Raw genomic sequence first — 19268 nt, forward strand, 5'->3', positions numbered from 1 at the left:
ACCAGGTGGAAACTGGGGCTTGCTGGGCGCTGCTCTGATGTCTTCAGGTCACATTGATGGGGGCTGGTGGGACTGTGCCTGGGGAAGGGGGGGTCTCGGGGACACGCTTTTGGCGCGGAGGATGAGGCCCCCGGCCCCCCTGTAGGCTGCCCAGGTGGGCTGTGTGGTTTCAGGCCAGTTAATTGCCTTCTCTGAACCTCTCCTCTGAGTGTGACATGAAGGCTCACCGCGCACGCCAGCGGGAGGTGGCCCGTCCCTGTCCGGGCTGCCACGCACTCGGTGCACCTGTGACCTGTGCCCACCACCCCCACCTGCTGCCGCCTCTCTGGTCCTGTCCCCGGCCCGTTTCCTGCTTCGCTGGTCTCAGTTCATGTGGTCCTCACAGGAGAGGCAGGGACATCATCCCCTTATCCCGCAGATGAGCAAACCGAGGAAGGATCAGAGAAGTCAAGGCATTTGTCCAGGATTGCACAGCCAGGGAAGAGCAGAGCAGGGATTTGAATCTGGACCTGCCTGGTGCCCGACTCGGAAGCTGATCCACCTACGCAGAGCAGCTCTCGGGGTGCCCTGTCCTGGAGGAGGTGTGTCTGTGGACACACGTGGGCACACATGCACAGATTCCTCCCATGTCCCATGTGAGACCTGGACGGAAGGCTTTCGGGGCCCCTTGGATGGGCGCAAGGCTCGCGGTGGCCTCTCAGGGCGAGACCAGGGCCCAGGCCCGTGTCTTCACCCCTGCAGCCCCTCGGGCTTCCACGGGCTGGAGCGCGAAGCCGGGCCCGGCAGAGACCCCGAGACCCCTTGCGGGGGACAGGGGAGCTGCGGTGTTGCAGAGACCCCGCCCATGCGGAGACGCGCTCACCCGCACCTGCTCCTGTTCTCCGGCAGAAGCGGAGCTCCGTTTCCCACGCCTGGGCCGGGTTCTGCTGGCGTGTGTGCGCACTGCTTCCTGGGCTGTTGCTCTCTAGAAGGGCGTCAGGCCACCGTGTTTTCACTGACGCACCGCGCTGGGCAGAACGGATTTCACGCTCGTCCAGGCTGCTGTTTCGGCTCCGTGTTTGCTTGAGAGACAGAGGGGGGCCTTTTCCCCTAATTGCACTGCTATCTTCGGCTTCGCCCCCTGCATGGGGGCGTCCTGGGATGCCGTGAAAGGGCCTTGGGAGAGAGAAGTCTTCGGTACACAGCTATGGCCATTTTTTGGTCTGGAAAGCAAGAAAAACACTGATTTCATTTTTTAAACAGCCATGGGAGAAGTTTGGGCATTTTTCCCAGAGGACACAGCCTGCAGCGCGTGAACCAGTAGATACATTTTGTTCATTTGTGAGGCGGTGCGGGGGCGGTGAGGGGGAGGCTTTACATTTGCACGTGGCCCAGAACGATGCTCCTGACACGGAGGCCCAGGAACAGTCAATCTCCTGGGACGGTGGGCAGACACCTGCCTCACCGCACCCTTGTCCAGACCCGGAGCAGCCAGCGCCTGCTTTTGCTGTCCTGTGAACTCTGCATTTTACATTTTTAAATAGTTGAAAACAGAAGAGTAGTGCTTCCTGATGTCGTAGTTTTTTGAGTTTCAAACCTCAGTGTGTGATCACAGCTGTGCATGATCAGAGCAGGTCCCTTACTGTGGCACCGCCTTCGGCTGTAAAGCCGTGACAATGGAGTGGAGGGGTTGCCATGGAGACCGTGTGGGACCGAATCCCACCATCTTTCTGCCCAGCCTTTTAGGGGACAGGGTCACTGCCTGGGCCCACGTGGCTGGTCTCAGAGCACAGCCAGCTGCGCCTTCCTCTGGGACCTTCCCCGGTTCTGGGAGGGGAGGGATGGGATCTGGGCTGGAGTTGGGCCCCTCGAGTGCTCCCTGGGGGCCCGGCGATGGTGACACCAAGGAGGTTCTTAACAAATGACCCAACGGTCCAAGTGCAGTGGCAAGGCGATGAACCGAATGGTCCTCAAATGAGCAGCGTCCCTGCTGACTCCTGGCGGGCTGGAGAGGTTGCAGGGGCAGTGCATCTCTTGAACGCTGTTTGCTGAGGGCTGTCCCCAGAGCCCCCCCCTCCAGCACTGAACTGCCCTCGGTTGTCAGCAGCAGTGATGCAGTGACGCTTTAAGGGTGACGGACATGTTGGCCGTCCCGTGGTCTGTGCGGGCCATCAGGTGGAAACCAGGGTCCTCTCCGAGGTGGGAGCTCACTTCTCACTCCCAGTTGCCAAAACACTCTAAGCTCTTCCTCGCTTCTCTTTTTAACTGTACGAAACCTAAAACCAAAACCGGAGTAAACGCTCTTCCATGTGTGCTTCCTTTGGATGAATCAATACCTTGGTTTATTTCCTAAAGTCCGTTTTCTTTTGAAGTAGTTTTCTGTCCTGGGCTTTGAACCATTCAGTGTTTTAAAAATTCTCTATCAGGAGAAAACAATGGCTTTTTTTTTTTTTTGCCTTCCCGTTTTCTCTTTATTCATACACATGGCTCAGTGAACCAGACTTTACCGAGTTGATCAGAAGGTTCAGAAGGTGGAAGAGTTGACCTAATTCAGGTCCCACCTTCAGGACGCTGAGCTGGGGCGGTGGGTTGAGGGCCTAGCAGAGTTTGGACGCTGCTGCCCCTCGGAGTGCGTCCCCCGCCCCGTGTGAAGTGCTGCCGACCCCCGAGCCGTGTTTTAGTCCCCCTCCCCAGGAGTGGGAGGCGGCCGCGCAGGAGGACCCATTGGCCCGGAGACGGCAGCAGCTCAGGGCCCATCCCGGGTCCGTCCGTCAGCAGCACTGAGGGAGCCCCTCCAAGCAGGTTCCGTGCTCTCGAGCCAAGAGATGGGCCCCTGGTTCCATGTGCTTACATCCTGGAAGGGGAGACGACAAAAAGATGAAACACTTAGCGAATTGTGTCGCAAGCACCCACGTCCCTCCTCTGTCCGTGTGGCCTTTTTCTGGGACCTGAGGTTCTGGATGAAGAACAGACGCAGCAGGAAATTCAGAGCTGTTCCTGGAGAATAAAGGACTCGCCCATCGGGCACCCCCGGCACCCAGGGGCCTGCACATTACCCACCTCCTGGGAGGGCTCTAGAGGGAAGTTCTCTAGAGACCCCGACGCCCGCTCCCCTCGACGGGAGCGCCAGCCCTCGGGGGGGGGGGGGGACACGATTCCGCCGGGGCCCCTCTCCCTGCGCCCTGAGGCTCCTGTGTGGGGAGGGCCCGCCTGTTCTCTGGTGCCCTGGACGTCATCCGAAGAAGCCAGGCCCGGAGTGCCGTCTGCACAACTGACCGCACAAGGGCCGCTCTGTCACCGATAAGTACAAGCGTTTCCCTGGCAACCGGGCTCTGCTGCCACGTCGACGACATAACGTTTTCTGTGTTTGCGGAAGAGGCTACAGCACAGTGGGAGGAAAAAGCAGACCCAGCAACCTGGCTTTTTGCCATGGTGGCGGATCAACCGCTGACCTCTGTGACTCTTCTGAGCTCGTCCCTTCAGGCCGCCTGTGGGTCACCTCGTGCCACGGCAAGAAGGACGAGGGGCAGAACCTGGGCAGCCAGGACTTCCTGGCCCCTGACGGCTCCACTCCTGAAAGTGAAGCGGTTTTTAATAGGTGTGGGGCTGAGGGCTGTGTCCTGGGGCCTCACAGGCAGCCAGGACGCGTGGTCACCCTGGCCCCTCAGGAGGGATGGGGTGTCATATTGTTGCAGTGGACGCTGGACCATCCGGTGTCCGAGAACACCCTGCACATGCAGAGACGGCGTGTCCAGGCCCTGGGTCCCGCTGGAGCAAGGCTGTCCCCCTGTGATGGGTGCAAGTGCAGGTTCTGTCACTGTCCCTCGTCCAGAATACCTGGCCCCGTGTGGCCTCTCCCCAGCCTCTGACCGGGACCCACGTGCTCTTCACCATCGGACGCTGCTTTTTCCTTTGCTGACCTACATTTCTGATTGTGGTTTTTTGTTTTGTTTTTTAATTAATTTTTTATATTTATTTGGCTGCATCGGGTCTTAGTTGCGGCGTGCGGGCTTCTCTCTAGCTGTGGCACGTGGGCTCAGTAGTTGTGGCGCACGGGCTCAGTTGCCCTGCGGTACGTGGGATCTTAGTTCCCCGATCATGGATCGAACCCGCGTCCCCTGCGTTGGAAGGCGGATTCTTAACCGCTGGACCACCAGGGAAGCCCCCGTTTTGTTTTTTTTTTAATTTCAGTAATTTGAGTGAAGAAGGAGAGTGTGTGCCTATGACACCTGTAGGTGACACACTCCTGGGAGGATTAGTGAGTCCTTGATACAAATCAGGGTCCAGGGAGGCCTCGGAGGCCGGAAGGATGCACTTGCATGGACAGGATGAAGTTCTGTAACTGCTCGCCCGAATCACACGCTGAAGTCCTGCCAGTGCGCACAGGGAGGGGGCGGCACACACGCAGAGCCAGTCACGAGGCCTGTGCTCGGGAGGTACACCTGCGTGCCCAGTGTTTGTGAGAAGCTTTGCCTGTGTCTTAGCATCGGTAAAGCTTCACTTCTCCCGGGCAGCGTGCCGAGGGCTCTTTGGAGCTCGTGATCGTGTACTTGATCAGGCTGTCTCTACACTGGCGGCTGGGATACTCTGAGCCAGACCTGCAGCCCGCCGCCAGCGTCTGCTTCTCCATCTGTCCTGTTTCCTTTCCCCCTCATTCCTTTAGTTATTTCTTCTATTGTTGTATGTGAAAGGAGGAAGAGATGAAAACCAATAAAAATACATGTATCATAGTGTCTCAACATTCTGTGATTTCTAGCCGTGACCCCTGTTTTTTCAAAGCTACTCAGTAAATACTGAATTGAGTTAAATTATATATATATACACACACATATTTAAATTTATTTATTTATTTAGGCTTCGTTGGGTCTTCGTTGCTGCGCGCGGGCTTTCCCTAGTTGAGGCGAGCGGGGGCTACTCTTCATTGCAGTGCGCGGGCTTCTCACTGCGGTGGCTTCTCTTGTGGCAGAGCACGGGCTTCACTAGTTGCGGCATGCAGACTCAATAGTTGTGGCTCGCGGGCTCTAGAGTGCAGGCTCAGTAGTTGTGGCGCACAGACTTAGTTGCTCCGTGGCGCGTGGGATCTTCCCGGACCGGGGCTCGAACCCGTGTCTCCTGCATTGGCAGGTGGATTCTTAACCACTGAGCCACCAGGGAAGCCCTGCGTTAAATTATATTTTAAAAATCAGCAGCACCAGTACTGGATTTGCGGGGGGGACTAAAAGTGAGTCCTGTGGTTGAGTGTCGTGAACGTAGGTGAACCCAACTCTGCAGTGAAGCGGGTGATGCCAGAAACACCTGACCCATCACTTTACCACCTAGAGACACAGCTCCCGTCGAGGGGGTGACGTTCAGGCTCTCTCTCCTTCCTGGGGCCTGGGGGTCAAAGACAAGGGCATTGGTTCCTGAGCCCTCACGTCCCTTGGAGGAGAGAAGCACTGACCTTGGGGAGGCCACCCTTTTAGGGGGAGCGGTGGGCAAGTATTAGGGTGACCCGAGGTGGCATTACCCATCCTTCAAGGCTGCTCCCTGCAGACACTGCTCTGGGGCCTGCCCGGAAAGAGGGGCGTCGGGCCTTGCCTTCCTAGCATAGCTGGCAGGCATAGGCGGGGTGAGGTCCGGTCCCACTGACATCCGCGCCGCTCAGACCTGGCCTGGGAGACCCCGTGCTTGGGCGCCGTGTTTCTGACGGACGCACCCGAGTCAGCCCTTAGGGATGTGGTTGGCGAGGGCTCCGAGTGCTTAGGCAGGTGGAGGTGAGCGCGGGAAGCGTGGTGCGTGTGCCTGCCGCTGGGCCCTCAGGCCTGTCACCGGACCGCCTACTGTCACTTTACTCCTCCAGGCCCCTTCCATCAGCGGTGGCCACGCCTCTCAGCCTGGGGCCTCCCCCACCGACTGTGTCCCTCCCTGCCGCAGTGCACAGCCTGCCCTTATCCTTCGCCTGCTCGCGGGCTGCACCAGCCCCTGGCTCTGGGGGGCCTGACCGCCTGGTCTGGACGTGCAGTCGCCCTTGGGCTGCTTTGTCCCCGGCCTCCAGCCTCCTGGAGCCCTCACTGCTCAGCCGCATGCTGGGAGCAGAGGATGGAAGGCAGTGCCCGGGCCTGGTTCCCGCAGGTCACCCGCTCCTGCGCGACGCCGGGCTCCCACAGCGCGTGGCGTGTGTGGACCACGTGTTTATGGAAGTGATGGGCACTTAGCAAGCCCAGAGATGTCAGCTGTCATGACGCCTGTTTATCCTTCGGCCCAGCCACGCCTTTCTAGGAATCGATTCCGTGAATACCTCAGCGACAGTGTGAATTGATGGGTCCAGAGAGCCAGTCCCGGGTACTGCCCGTGACGGCTTGGAGCGGCCCTCCCAGGTGGCCCGAGCACAGGCCGCGGTCGCTGCACGGAAGGAGGTGCGGGCGTGTCCACACACGGCTGCGGGAAGCTCCGCAGTTTATCCCGGGAGGAGAAGCGTGTTCACAGTGAGCTGCCTTTTGTGCAAGAAAGGGAGGGAAATAGACACACGTTCTATTTGCTTAGATTTTCCAAAGGAAACAGTGGAAGGGTGAGGTAGAGTAACCCCGAAGAGCGACCGGGGAGGAGGGCAAGCTGTGAGGGGCAGGGATGTGGCCTCCAGACGCGCCTCGATGAACAGTTAATTACTTACTAGTGATAACGCTTTGGAACCGTTTATGTGTTGCAGGAAATGGGAACGAAAGTTCTGTCTGGCTGTGATGCACCGTGTGGGCCACGTGGAGGTGCACGTGGCTGCCCTGAAAGGCCCCTCACCCAGCGCTGGCAGTGGCTTGGGCACACGGTCCACTTAGAGGTCTGCAGGCTGCATCCCTGGTCGGGGGACCTGGGTCCTCCATGCAGGCTGCCCATGGGCCTGAAGCATTAGGAGGGGTGGACGGGGCCCAACGGAAAGTCCGCCACAATCCCTGTCAGGAGTTTTGTTACGGTGATGGGAGCAGTGGGCTGGGCAGTCATGGACGGCGTCCAGTCCAGGAGTGAGGTCAGGTTTGCAGACATGGCCGGGCCTGGCCAAGCGTTGGTGGTAGAGGAGAGAAGGAGGTGGGCTTGATGTTGCACCTTGTCCGGGGAAAGTGGACGGACCTGGCGGTGCGCTAGGATCAGGGCATGAGGGCGGCTTGAAGGACCAGTGTTAAGCTCTTGGGGGACAGAACCAGACGCTGACAGGGCCACCTTAGCCCTCTGAAGTCGAGAAGAAAGCAGGAAGTGCGAGGAGCATTAGGATCCGCAGGGGCGCTGGCCCCATCTGCCCTCCCCTTCCCAGCTCCCCCCCAAGGGGGCCAAGCGCTCTGTTCTGAATATGAACGTAAATTACTCTTTATTAGAAAGCAAGCCTGTCTGTGCAGGGGAGGAGGGGTCCTGGGGGAGCATGCTGGTGGGCAACAGGGTCTCCAAAGAGAGTGAACCCGGGTGAGGGTCAGGTGCTGACCGTTTGCCTGGGTCCCGAGGACTTGACCCAGAGCGAGGTAGCAAATGCCCGAAGGCCGTGCATTGCACTCGCTGCCCGACGCCGACACGGTGGTTTCAGCCACTCAAACAAGCGCTTTCCGAGAAGCCTCCACCGCAAACTCAAACCAGTTCTGTCATCAGTCAGAGCTGTTGAATCGGGTCAACATAATCCGATTCCTGAAAAGATGATGAACACTGAAAGGGCTCAGTAAATATCGTAGGAGAGATGTCCACTCGTGACCTGGACCAGGATACCCGTGGGAGTTTCCTGTGGCCGCCCTATCGAAGCACCACCGACAGGACAGGAGTCTGTTCTCCCAGAGTCCCAGAGGCTGGGCGTCCACGGTCAACTGGCAGGGCGGGTTCCTTCTGTGGCCGCGAGGGGGATCCTGAGCCAGGCCGTGCCTCCACGCCACCCGCCGCCCGGCTCTGGAGGTTTGCCGCCGTCCTTGGCCTTCCCCCGTGTGCCCGTCTCCAAATCTCCCCTTTTTACAAGAACACCGGCTGTCTTGGACCAGGGCCACCCCTGTGACCTCACTGGAACTTGGTCACCTCGGGAAGGACTCTATCCCCAAATAAGATCATGTTCTGAGATCCTGGGAGTCCGGCTTCAACTTGTGAATTGGTGGGGACACAGTCAGCCCGTCATGATCCCTGTTGGGCTGTGATGGAAGGGGTTCAGCCTGTGAGGAAGGAATTTTAATTTTTCTAAGACTCTTTCGTCAAGAAAGGGGTCTTTGTGTTTAGTTGTCAGTGACTTTCATACTTGGTCAATTGATAGATTTTACGTCAAGCTGGGGGAGGGTGGGAGCGGGCATCTCAGCAGACCTTCTGTCCCGGCACTCCTGGCCCCGGCCTGAGCCCCGCAGGCCTGCCCCATGTCCGCGCGTCTCCTGCGGCTGGGCCGGCTTCTGCCTCAGGCTCTGGTCTCTCCTGGGCTGCTCAGGCCCTCCCTCCGTCCACTCTTCTACTTCTGCATTTAATTTTACCTACCATGTTAAGATGCACACATGAAAGAGCCTTGTTTTTCCAGCTCACATGCTGAATGAGCTTTGTGGCTCTGAGCGTTCGGGCTAAATGTCCTTACTGGGGGAGTGAGTTCCAGCTCAAAGGTTACCGGAGGGAACCCCAGTGTTTCCACGCCTGCTCCAGGGGTGACTCCCTTCGTGAGGCCCTGCAAAATCCGTCCTGTGTGTTGTCTTAACACTGAGCCCTGAGCTTTCCCGTGGGCTGGCGGAGATGGATGGATGGGTGACCAAGGAACCTGTTACCTCCCCATAATTATTGTTTAAACAAACTCTGTGAGGTGAGAGCGTCCACCTGTCATTCAGACAAATATTCATGTCTTTGTTAGCCTTGGCCCAGGGTTGATGCATCCAAGGAATGAACAGGGAGGTTTAATTTCTTAAATGCCTTATTGCTGCTTGGAAACTGAATATTTAAAGATGACACACAACTAGTGACAATCGCAGATTTCTCTCCGTAAATGCGTTTCTTGTGTCTTCACAGGGATCTTCGCTTTAACAGAATCAGAGAGATCCAGCCGGGGGCCTTCAGGGGGCTGAGAAACTTGAACACATTGTAAGTCCAAACATTGTACTAGGAGCCGGTAGAAAAGAGATATCAAAATTATCACACCAGGGGCTTCCCTGGTGGCGCAGTGGTTGAGAGTCCTCCTGCCGATGCAGGGGACGCGGGTTCGTGCCCCGGTCCGGGAAGATCCCACGTGCCGCGGAGCGGCTGGGCCCGTGAGCCATGGCCGCTGAGCCTGCGCGTCCAGAGCCTGTGCTGCGCAACGGGAGAGGCCACAGCAGTGAGAGGCCCGCGTACCGCAAAAAAAAAAAAAAAAAATTATCACACCTTTCCCTGTGGGTACATCCCGAGGCTGGGGTCTCAGAAATCATCACACCTTTCCCCTGGGGGTAGATCCCGAAGGCTGAGGGACGTCGACCCTATTGCCCGCTATGGGTGGGCATGGCTGAGAGGTTTTTGCCGTGGAGCCTGACAGAGGAATTTGCTCGTTAAGATGCCAGGACTGGGTCCCAGGCTTGGTGGCCGTCATGACCTTTGTCCCCGTGTGTCTCATCCGACCTCTGTGAACCTGTCCATCGTCTGGGTGTGATCCAGGCCTGTGCTGGTCACGTCTCCCACTGCAGGGTCGAGGGGACGGCCCTCCTCTGAGCTAGTACGGGCCCTGGTGGGGTCGGGGTGCTGTCCATCTGTGTCCCAGGGTTTAGACCCCAACTCCAGGCTTCCATGGGCTGTGCTGAATGCTGTGGGCGGAGACGGGTTCTGGCCCTTCCGCCCCAGGAGGTGATTGTTCTGTGCAGGCCCTGGGGGCCAGGAACGTTCACCACTGCCGTGTAAGCCTTGTGGGGGGGGCACAGGCGGCTCGGCCCCCAGCTCCCTCCCTGTGAAAAGGAAAGCTCCATGGTGAGACACCCACCTCCGGGACACCCTGCACCTCCGCGAGGGCCTCCCAGCTGGCTGGCGGGGAAATGGAAGAGACGGCAGGATAAAGAGAGACGTCTTTGTGCAGGAGAGAGGGGATTGCTTCTCCGCTGTATGCAGAGCTGCAGCAGTGTGCGCTGATACGGACCAGCTCCCTGAGGAAACCTGCAGCTGGGAGCATCCAGCACCAGCAGTGCTCTTGCTTGTGTTAATTTGCATTTAGCGAATGTCGGTATTAGGGCTGTGGCTTAATCATAACAATTCAGAAGCGTGTTGTTTTTTAAATTCTTACTGAGACTTTCTTTCACAGGCTTCTCAACAATAATCAGATCAAGAGTATACCTGATGGGTCATTTGAAGACTTGGAGAATCTAAAATACCTGTAAGTCATGACAAGTTCTTTACACCAGAGTCTGTTACCTGTATTTGGACTGTTTACTCACTGAGCTAAATATTGTACTGTTCATGAATTATTGTAAATACATTCATGTGAAAAAGAGGTTTTATTTTCGAAAGGTGAGTGAAAATTTGGTTGGGACTTTTAAAATGAGTTGTTATCAGTATAAAGTGCTACCTTACGTGATTTCTAATGTTTATCTGCTAAGCCTTAAGTAAAATTGGTTGAATAAAATTAAAAACTATAGCCTCTGAAAATCACTCTCGGGTAATTATGACGCTTCTTGAGACGGAAGGTGACAAGTTATGTTCAGCCGCCATTGTGAACAGCTGACATATTTTGTGGGATCTGAGCTTTCAGGGATGGGCGAGATGCGAGATGGGAATGACAGATCCCTCTGGAATGTCACTAATTCCTGCCAGTTTTCCCTATCTTCCGCCAAGTGATTTCACCTCTTATTTTTATGTAGTTAAATTTTATTCTACCTTTAAAAATTGATTTGAATTAATGAGTTTATTAGCATTTAAAACATCTGCTTGTTGAAGTCACTTTTGCAGTTAGAAAGTGACCTCGCCTGGTTCAGTACCTTCACAGGCACTTATTTTGAAGTTGGAAACTTTAACAAAACACTGAATACATTGCTGGTTCTAACAGATTAGAAGTAAGTATCATGTGCATTGAGGAAATTACTCTTAATTTTAGGACTGTTCAGCTAGACCCATTTTAATGACGGATTGGTATCAGTGATTTGGGGGGAAACGTGTGGCTTAAGTGAACCTGGATGTCTCCAAGTCCTGTTGAGTTTAGGTGAGACAGTGGTTATGGGCAAGAGATAACATTAACTCTTTACTAAATACATCTTCGTCCACAAAGAACCTGAAAGTGTCGTGTCTACACACTTTCCTCCACCACTCTTGGTGCAGTGTATTGATTTTTCATTAACAATGTTCACACTGAGCTTTGTTGCTCATTTTTAAAATGAGGGAAAGGTCTTTTCATTTATTTACTTACGTTTTGTTTTGGTTTTTGATTTTAAGTGCTGTGTAAGCTCCAGAAGAAAGCCTGGACTTCTTAGAAGCAGAGTCCGTTAACTGAGAGCCAGTATTTGCAGTGCGTGTGTGCGTGTTTAGTCTGTTTCTAAGAAAAGAAATTTTTTACTTTATTTTTTTGGTTTGAATTACTTAAGAGCAACTTATCATTTACCCTAGTAGTTAGGGATATTTCATTTTTCACTTAAGCCAGTTTTTAAAAATAATACTTTTAAACCTCGTCTGTTGACGGGCTTCCTGTCAAGGCGTCCACGTGCCAACCCTTCCCCCTCCCACCTGAACTCATCCGAGACACCCACGCGGTAGGTTCCAGGGTCACCGGGATGGGCTGAGCAGTGGTGGGGGGGGGGGGGGGGGGGGGGGGGGGAGATGGACCGCTGTGAGAACAGACACCAGGACAGGGATGCAGCTGTGGCGGGAAGGTGTCCCGTGACCCAGCCTTCTCCTCCGACTTCCCAGACCACATCGGGAGGGTCCATCCTGACAGGCACTGACTTAGGAGACCGTGCGGTATGCATCTTAAATGTTTAAGAAGGCTTCCACAGTTTATTGATTATTGCAGCCTTGGTATTTATCTAATCAGTGCCAAAGTGTATTTTTGGAGGTTGAGTGTTCCTTACGTGTTGGAGCTCCAGTGACTTCTGGTAAGGAATACACCTTTGCCTTCATTAAGCTTTCCGGATGATGAAAGTTAACCCTTGAGGTAGTTAGAACTCATATTCAAAGGGTCAACTCTCTGATGAAGTAGAAAATTATGTATGATTTACTGTTAGATCATGATCAATACCGAGTTATTCTTAGGAAAACAGATTACGCTCCAGTGTCCTTACCAGCATGCATTCATACGTCCTAGCTTGGTTCAACTGCATGTACTCTTTGACAGGATTCCTTTACTCTCATCTTCTTGAAGTGCATGCAAGGTGATGTCCGTGTTGATACTTTGTTTTGCTTGTGTGTGTTTAAGCGACAGGCACAGAAACCTTTGTTCAGACTCACCTCCTATAGGGTTAGCAGTAGGAGAAACAACTCACACCTGGAGAGGAGTTGCACGTGTGAGGCCCTATTCCAAAGCTCTCTATATATTTGTTGAATTTCAGTGATCCTGTGAGGTACTGCTATTCACTCCATCTTACATACGGAGAAACTGAGGCAGAGAACGTTAATTCTTATTCAAGACACACAGCCAGTAGGTGGCAGTTCAAGGGTTCAGACCCGGCAGCCTGGAGGCGTAATGTCTGTGCCAGGCCTCTTTCAGGCACTGGGCCTCAGTTTCAGGGGGAATTCTGGCTGGTTTGTGTTAAGGCCTGTAGTTCTTGCTGAAGTGGCCTCAGCAGATTTGCGCAGGGAGAGAAGGGAAAACGCTTGGAAGGATTGCAGCGATTAAAGGCAGCACATCAGGTCCTGTTAGACTGGGCCGTGCACCAAATATTATTAAGTAAAACGCATGTCCTGGAAATGAAGTGGGCGACGTTACAAGCATTGAGACAAAGCGGTATCGTTTATTAAGTGGGTAGGTAGGTGAGAGCCCAGCCACCGAGCATCCAGTGTGCAGAGAAGGATCTGCCTGAGTTACACTATAGGAAAGGTGTGGATTTTGATCCGTCCCTCTGCCCACATCAGCGATGGAGAAATGCCCGGGGCAGGTGTCTCCACGTCTGATACAGACGGCCGCGGTGGACATGTGTTCTGAAGTCCAGGACAAATGGGTGGACCCCACACACCTGGTTTTGTGTTTCTGGTGGAATTGGATACTTTGGTGTGAAAGTCTTCACCCTTGATGGGTTCCTTCAGGAGCTGGCCAGCTTCTTCTGGAAAGGACGGGGCAGTACACGCTTGAGGCTTTGAGGACCATACGTCTGTGTTTCCATGGGGCACAAAGTCAGCCGTAGATCACAGTAAATGAGTCGGCATGGCCGTGTGCCAACAGAACTGTATTTTCGGACACTGAAATGTGAATTTCACGTGATTTTCATGTGTTTCGAAATATTTAACCATTTAGAAACATAAGCACCATTCTTAGCGTGCAGGCCATAAGAAACAGGCAGTGAGCCCATCGGGTGCCCCCTTCTGATCAGCCTTGGTTGCTTCTGTTGTAGGAGAACGGGATTCTGAGTGGAAAACAGAATATGTAGTCTTCGTAATTTAGTCTGTAATTTCTATTCCCCAGATTATCTCTGGGCATTTTGAAACTGTATCAGTTACAGGAGCCTATATTCAATGCATTTGACCTGTTTTTCGGGAAATGATTTTATTTTCTTCAGGCTTCGAAGCAAATGCTTTGTCAGCTGCTCATAAGCTGTCCTCCAAGAATCTGTGAGTTTCCTGAAGACGTGGCGGTGGTCTGATCATCTCCGGTTGGAGGTTTTCCTTAGAAAGGGGAAGGAGAGCCTCCTTGGAGGAACTGTACCTACTGTGTAAACGTTCTGTTTGTATCCTAATACGATCATGAATTTGAAAACTGTCTCCACGTGCCAACTGAATTCTTCCTTCCACCCTGAGTTACGGCCTGGCGTGCGTGTGCTAATCCTCCCGTGTTTCTTGTTTCAGCTATCTGTACAAGAATGAGATCCAGTCAGTTGGCAGGCAAGCGTTTAAGGGACTTGCCTCTCTAGAGCAACTGTAAGTGCCTCTCCTCTGCTCTGCGGTGTCTCAGATTTCACCTGCCCTTTGCCTCTTGCAGGGAAAACTAGGCCAAGTCTGCTGTTTGCACGATGCATGTCTGTGCTCCGGGGGCGTAGGGCTGTGTGCATGCAGATGACAAAGCCGTGGTCCCTCCCTCCTTCTGACCCCGCCCATCTGGGCAGCCACCCCGCACCCTGTGCCCTGCATTCCTGGGGCAAGGACCAGTAACACCGGTTGACCCCTGTCCCCATGGTGCTTCCAGTTTAACAAGTTAGACTTGTAAACAGATCTGCGCAAGTAGAGGTCTTTCGGGGACCAGGAGGTTGTTTTCCTCGTACAGTATTTCCTGTCTGTGAATCTGCACGTCCGGTTTCCTTGCGTCATTCACGATGTCATTATTTTGGAGAAAATAAACTTTTCCATGTGTTTCCAGTTAGGGTACGCTGGATGTTGTTTCTTGGGCTGCGTATGAAGGAAGTCCTACTTACTTTGCTGTGAAGTCAGCATGCCCATTTTAAGTAGAATTCCTGGTCAAAGGCATCCTCTGACTTGTTTGCTTGGCCGGTCGCCTGTCCGTCAACGGGCTGGAGTCATCACGTGTCAGGCCGTTGGATTCACGTGGATGCTGCAGCTGAGGACGTGGTTCGTGTTTTGTCAGTTGGCCGGACATGGAAACATCTCCAGAGGCCTTGAGGCAGAGCTGGGGAGGCCTCACCTGAACCAGGAGCTTCCGAAGCACACGCAGGGCTCTTGTTTTTAGATACCCATTTGTTTATCCAGCGGAGAGCCACTTTCCCGAGCCTGCTGTGCTCGCCGTGGACTGGATTTAGAAAGAAGCTGTATATGAGGGGCTGTGCACCCTCAGCTTCAGGGAGAACGACACAGGGATCAGATCATCACAGAAACACGTGGGAGCATCTGGAGAACCCCCAGGTGGAGGGAGGGTCCCCGGAACACGTTCCTGCATCTGACTCAGTTTTAATGGATCTGGGGCTGGGATTTACACGTGCTGTCAGGTGTGCAACTAAGTGAGGCCCGTCGAGCCTTGGGAGGGGGTGAGCGGGGTTATTTTTGAGGAAAACAGAGGCAAAGTCTGGGAGAAGTGAGGAGGGAAGGGGAATGGCATCCACGGAGCGCCGAGTGGGAGTTGGTGACCAAGGTCCTAGGGGTTCGGGACAGCATCCTGAGACAGGCTGCCTCCAAACCCAGGATCAGGTGCTGGGAGGGAGGGGTCTCTGCTGCTGAGACTTAGGGATGAAGGGAGATTGGGACCCATCCCCGCCCCTCAGGGAGGCACTGTGAGGGGGAGGGGAGCGTTCCCCTAGGAGCGCGCTCAGATCTGCCCCCGCCGCGTGCAGAGCGCTTCGGGTCCCCATCCTTGCAGGGCCCCCCATGCCCAGAGCTGGCACACGTGCTCCAGCAGAGGGGAGGCTGGTCCCGAGCCCCGTGTCTGCCCAGCATGTCGGCTCTCGCAGGCCTTAAAAGATAAGCGGAGGCTTATACAAATGTTTATAGAGTTTATTTGAGCGAAATCGATTGGGACAGAGCCTCAGCAACCGGCCGTGCGTGGACACCCCCTGCCCCAGGGCTGGGGGAAGACTCCTGGAACAGGCGCAGATGCAGAGCAGGGCACTTGGTTACGGGCTGCAGCCTTGGGCCGGCCGGCTGCCCAAAGTGTGTCCTTAGCTCTGGTCTCTAACCCGGAGGCGCTGACAGGCTCCTTAGGCCGCGCGTTAGACCCGCCCCGTCCAGCAGGCTCACCTGGGCTCCCTGAGAGGCTGGCCGCGGGCAGGGGCGGGGACCGTGGACGGCGCTGGGGGCTCCCTTCCTGCCTTCGGCCCGTTTTCCTCCACTATCGGTAGAGGTGGCCACAGCCCAGGGAGCCTGTGAACCCTGAGCCCCTCAAGGCAGCACCCGCGTCCGGTCAGCCTCCCCCTGGCTGTCGGCACGTGGATTTTTAAGCAGCATCAGGTTGGGACCGGCGTGTCTTCCCTTCTCTCCCTCCCTTGGCTTCACCCTGGACCCGGCCGGCCGGCCCGCGGTCTCTGGAGCAGCGCGGCTGAGCGCGTCTGCTCCCCGTGTCTGTGCTTGATGGCGTGGCCCCAGGCTGCTCCACGGTGGCCACTGGAAGTGCATGTCCTGCATAGTCAGGACGGGGCGTTTCCTGCCCCCGCCATCCTGCCCTCAGGCCCCCACTCTCGCAGGGAGGGCGGTGGGCACAGACCCGGCCCCCACCAGGCTGCCTGCCCGCGGAGGTGGGTGGGCAGCTCTGAGGCCACGTGGTCACCATGATGGTTCTCCTGGCGAGCTGGCCCAGGGCAGGCCGGACACCGACAGGACAGGGCGAGGGACCCTGAGGTTCCATCATTTCAGAAAGTCAGTGAAAGGCTGTACCTGGTGGAGGGAGTGTGGAGAGAGCTCTCCTTTGCGTGGGTTTGTGCCATGACCCTGCTGGTCCCAGCGTCTCGTGAAGACGCAGCCTGGCGTGTCGGGCCAGGTCCCTGTGTGGCAGGAGGGGCTCCTGCACGAGCACCGATTAGAGGGGGCTTCCGTGTATTTCTAAGGCAAAAGCCCACCAATTTTCAAAGTGAGAAAGGCGGTATGCAAGACAATGAGAAGAAATCAGTTTTACGAAAAAATGTGTAACTTACGGCAAGAAAGAAGTATATGCGGAAAGAAACGGAAGTATAAGCTCTGGATGGTCGATGTAATTAAAGGACGTTTGAGGAAATACATTATTTCGCTTAACTCAGGGCCAGGTTTCTTCTGTTATTTCTGTAGTTGCTGTTTCTGTAGCTGAAAAACAGTATACCCAATGTCACCTTGAAGTGTAAGTCTCCTAAATCCGTTTGTAAATTAAAAGATTGGAATGAAGGCATTCACGTACCTGCGTGTGTGGTGTAATGAAGATCATGTTGATTTTTTTCTAGAAAGGTCCATGTATTTGGAGAGCTGAGTGTCCCTGGCTTTCCCCGCTGGGTGGGGAGGAAGCCCGGTCGGTGTGCTTGACCCTTAGTTGTATTGTCCAGTCGATCATTTAAAGTCTGCACCCAGTTTTCCGTTGTCTTTAATCTTCCTGTTTGATGACTGTGTTTGTTTTCCATACAATGTAGGAGATCTAGAGAGTTATCTATTGACGTGTGTATTTGAAATGGCTTAGAGAACACATGTTTTCAGCAAAACCCTATAGATCTATAAAAAGTATAAAATTGTTTAAAATTTGTGTCTTTTTCCCATTTTTAAAAACACCTCTAGATACCTGCACTTCAATCAGATAGAAACTTTGGACCCAGAGTCGTTCCAGCATTTGCCGAAGCTGGAGAGGCTGTAAGTAGTGTGGGTCGCCCCTCTTTACCTGCGGGTCCTGGAGCCCGTGGCTCTGTCCACTTCCTGTAACAGAAAGAGCATCTGTGTCTGTGCAAACAACCGGGAAACGTCTCAGTAGGAAATCTGTGCTCTCCTCTAACAGTTCAGAAGTGGGAATAGTGATAAAATAGAAAACAATGTCGTTATTTTCTGTACTAAATAACATTGTCCTCAAATTCATGTATATAAAACAAAGGCAGTCACTGGGATGTTCTTTGAAAGCTGATTTATTTAACTGCTTGTACACTTTTCTACGTGTCTAGGAAAGTATTTTAAAGCATTGCTGTGGTTTATCACCTCTTTCAACAGGTTTTTACATAACAACCGAATTACACATTTGGTTCCGGGAACATTTAATCACTTGGAATCTATGAAAAGATTGTAAGTATAATAACCCTTTATGCTGTCTTTTCAGCAAAGACTAATAATTTCTCCATGTCATATGCATTTACCTGACCCCTTTTACTGGGTATTTCAAAGAAGAGTTCATCACGGTCTGGATATGAATTAGGAAGGGAGGGTGGATTAAGCCATCAGAACGCCGAACCAAGACCTAGCTGGCTTGGAGGAATGTGGCAACAGGAAGACGTTTATAAAAATCAATTTTAAATTCCTCAAATTAATCTTTAATTCCATGTTACATATTGTACTGGTGGAAATAAAATTGGCCTAGAATTAATCCCAACTGTACTGCATTCCTTTTATTTAGGCATGCACATAGCTGAATTCTGTCCATTCTTAGGTCTCTAAGTAATTTATCTTTACACTGAGTAATTTCTTATAATAGCTGATGGAGAAAGCTGTCTGACACCTTTTGTGTGTTTTTCTCCGAGGTCTTGAAGGCCGTTGTTTTTCAGTTAGGTATTACTGAGAGTACAATGAACTGGACTTAAGAAAGAGATAGAAAAGTCAAATTACCAGGCCTGGGCCCAGAGTGGCCTTTGTTTCTCTCTTGAGTTAAGTAAGACACAGAGTTTCCTCACTACTTACGATTTTTTTCTTTATAGGATAAAGAAATCCCCAGCCAAACTAAAAACTGCGTTCTAGGGTGGCAGATGAGAGAAACACTGCCCGCTTGGTAGATAAGAGGGTAGGAAAGAAATTGCCAGGAGTTGCCAAGATGAGCTCAGGGCACGTGGGGGTTACCTGAGTCTACAGAAGGCTGGAAAGGTTCTTCTCCGTCTCTGCCTCCTCTTTGGCCTTTTGATGGTCTAGCACTGCCCTCTGAGAAACCCTAGGTTTCTCTGCCCCCGTGAACCTCCCCCTCCCCGCCAGACGACAGAGGGGAGCATGCAGTCGGGGACCTCTTGCTCTGGCCGCTCGGCCCAGGGGCCACTGGCCGGGGTCACACACCTGCTCATCCACTGTCCCTGGGGCCCGTCCTGAGCACAGAGGTCCTGCCGTTTATTCAGAGGGGCTGTGGGGTCAGCGGGCGCCGGGAAGATTCTGGGTCCCCCACGGCCTGCTGACCTGAGGAATCGGCGGGGGGGGGGAGGTTCTGTGGTGTCTGCATTGAGCCCTATGGATTCCACGGCACGTGCTCATCAGAGCTGGCCGTCCAGACAGAGGGCCAGTTCTGCCTGCTGTCTCCTCCGAGCCAGCGTCCTGGAGAAATGCAAGTGGGAGGTGTGCCATCACGGGCCCGCCTCCCTGGGGAGCTCTGGCCGACAGGTGTGAGCTCAGTGGACGCCCGAGGGCAGCCCCTCGGCTCTGATCCCGGGGAGCTCCCTCTGAACGGGGCCAGCCCTGCTGCCACCTCCTCGCTCTTGGTTCACGTCCCCCCGTTACACTCCTTACCTCGTGCTTTGCTGCATAAATGGTCATCGTTTCCGAGGGAGGAGATGACACCCTGCCTGTTCCACTTGTTGGGACGGATGTGTCCAGCCCCATGGGGCACTTTCTCCCGGAACTTAATTCAGCAGCTGAGATCTGTGCCCTGC

General features: G+C 54.0%; 1 protein-coding gene across 5 annotated transcripts in view; it reads left to right on the plus strand.

The window, feature by feature from the left end:
- PXDN (peroxidasin) overlaps positions 1–19268 on the plus strand; it is a 67292-nt gene that overhangs the window by 14674 nt on the left and 33350 nt on the right. For all 5 annotated transcript variants that reach the window (XR_003794929.1, XR_003794930.1, XM_029232145.1 and 2 more), the window contains exons 2-6: positions 8953–9024; positions 10205–10276; positions 13888–13959; positions 17218–17289; positions 17638–17709. Coding sequence is in view for 3 of the 5 variants with exons in the window: in XM_029232145.1 (XP_029087978.1) it covers positions 8953–9024; positions 10205–10276; positions 13888–13959; positions 17218–17289; positions 17638–17709 (360 nt within the window). In the remaining 2 variants the exon portion in view is untranslated. The remainder of the gene's footprint in view (positions 1–8952; positions 9025–10204; positions 10277–13887; positions 13960–17217; positions 17290–17637; positions 17710–19268) is intronic.

Source organism: Monodon monoceros, unplaced genomic scaffold (assembly GCF_005190385.1).
Source record: "Monodon monoceros isolate NGI ecotype Baffin Bay Population unplaced genomic scaffold, NGI_Narwhal_1 Super_Scaffold_19, whole genome shotgun sequence".
Taxonomy (NCBI): domain Eukaryota; kingdom Metazoa; phylum Chordata; class Mammalia; order Artiodactyla; family Monodontidae; genus Monodon; species Monodon monoceros.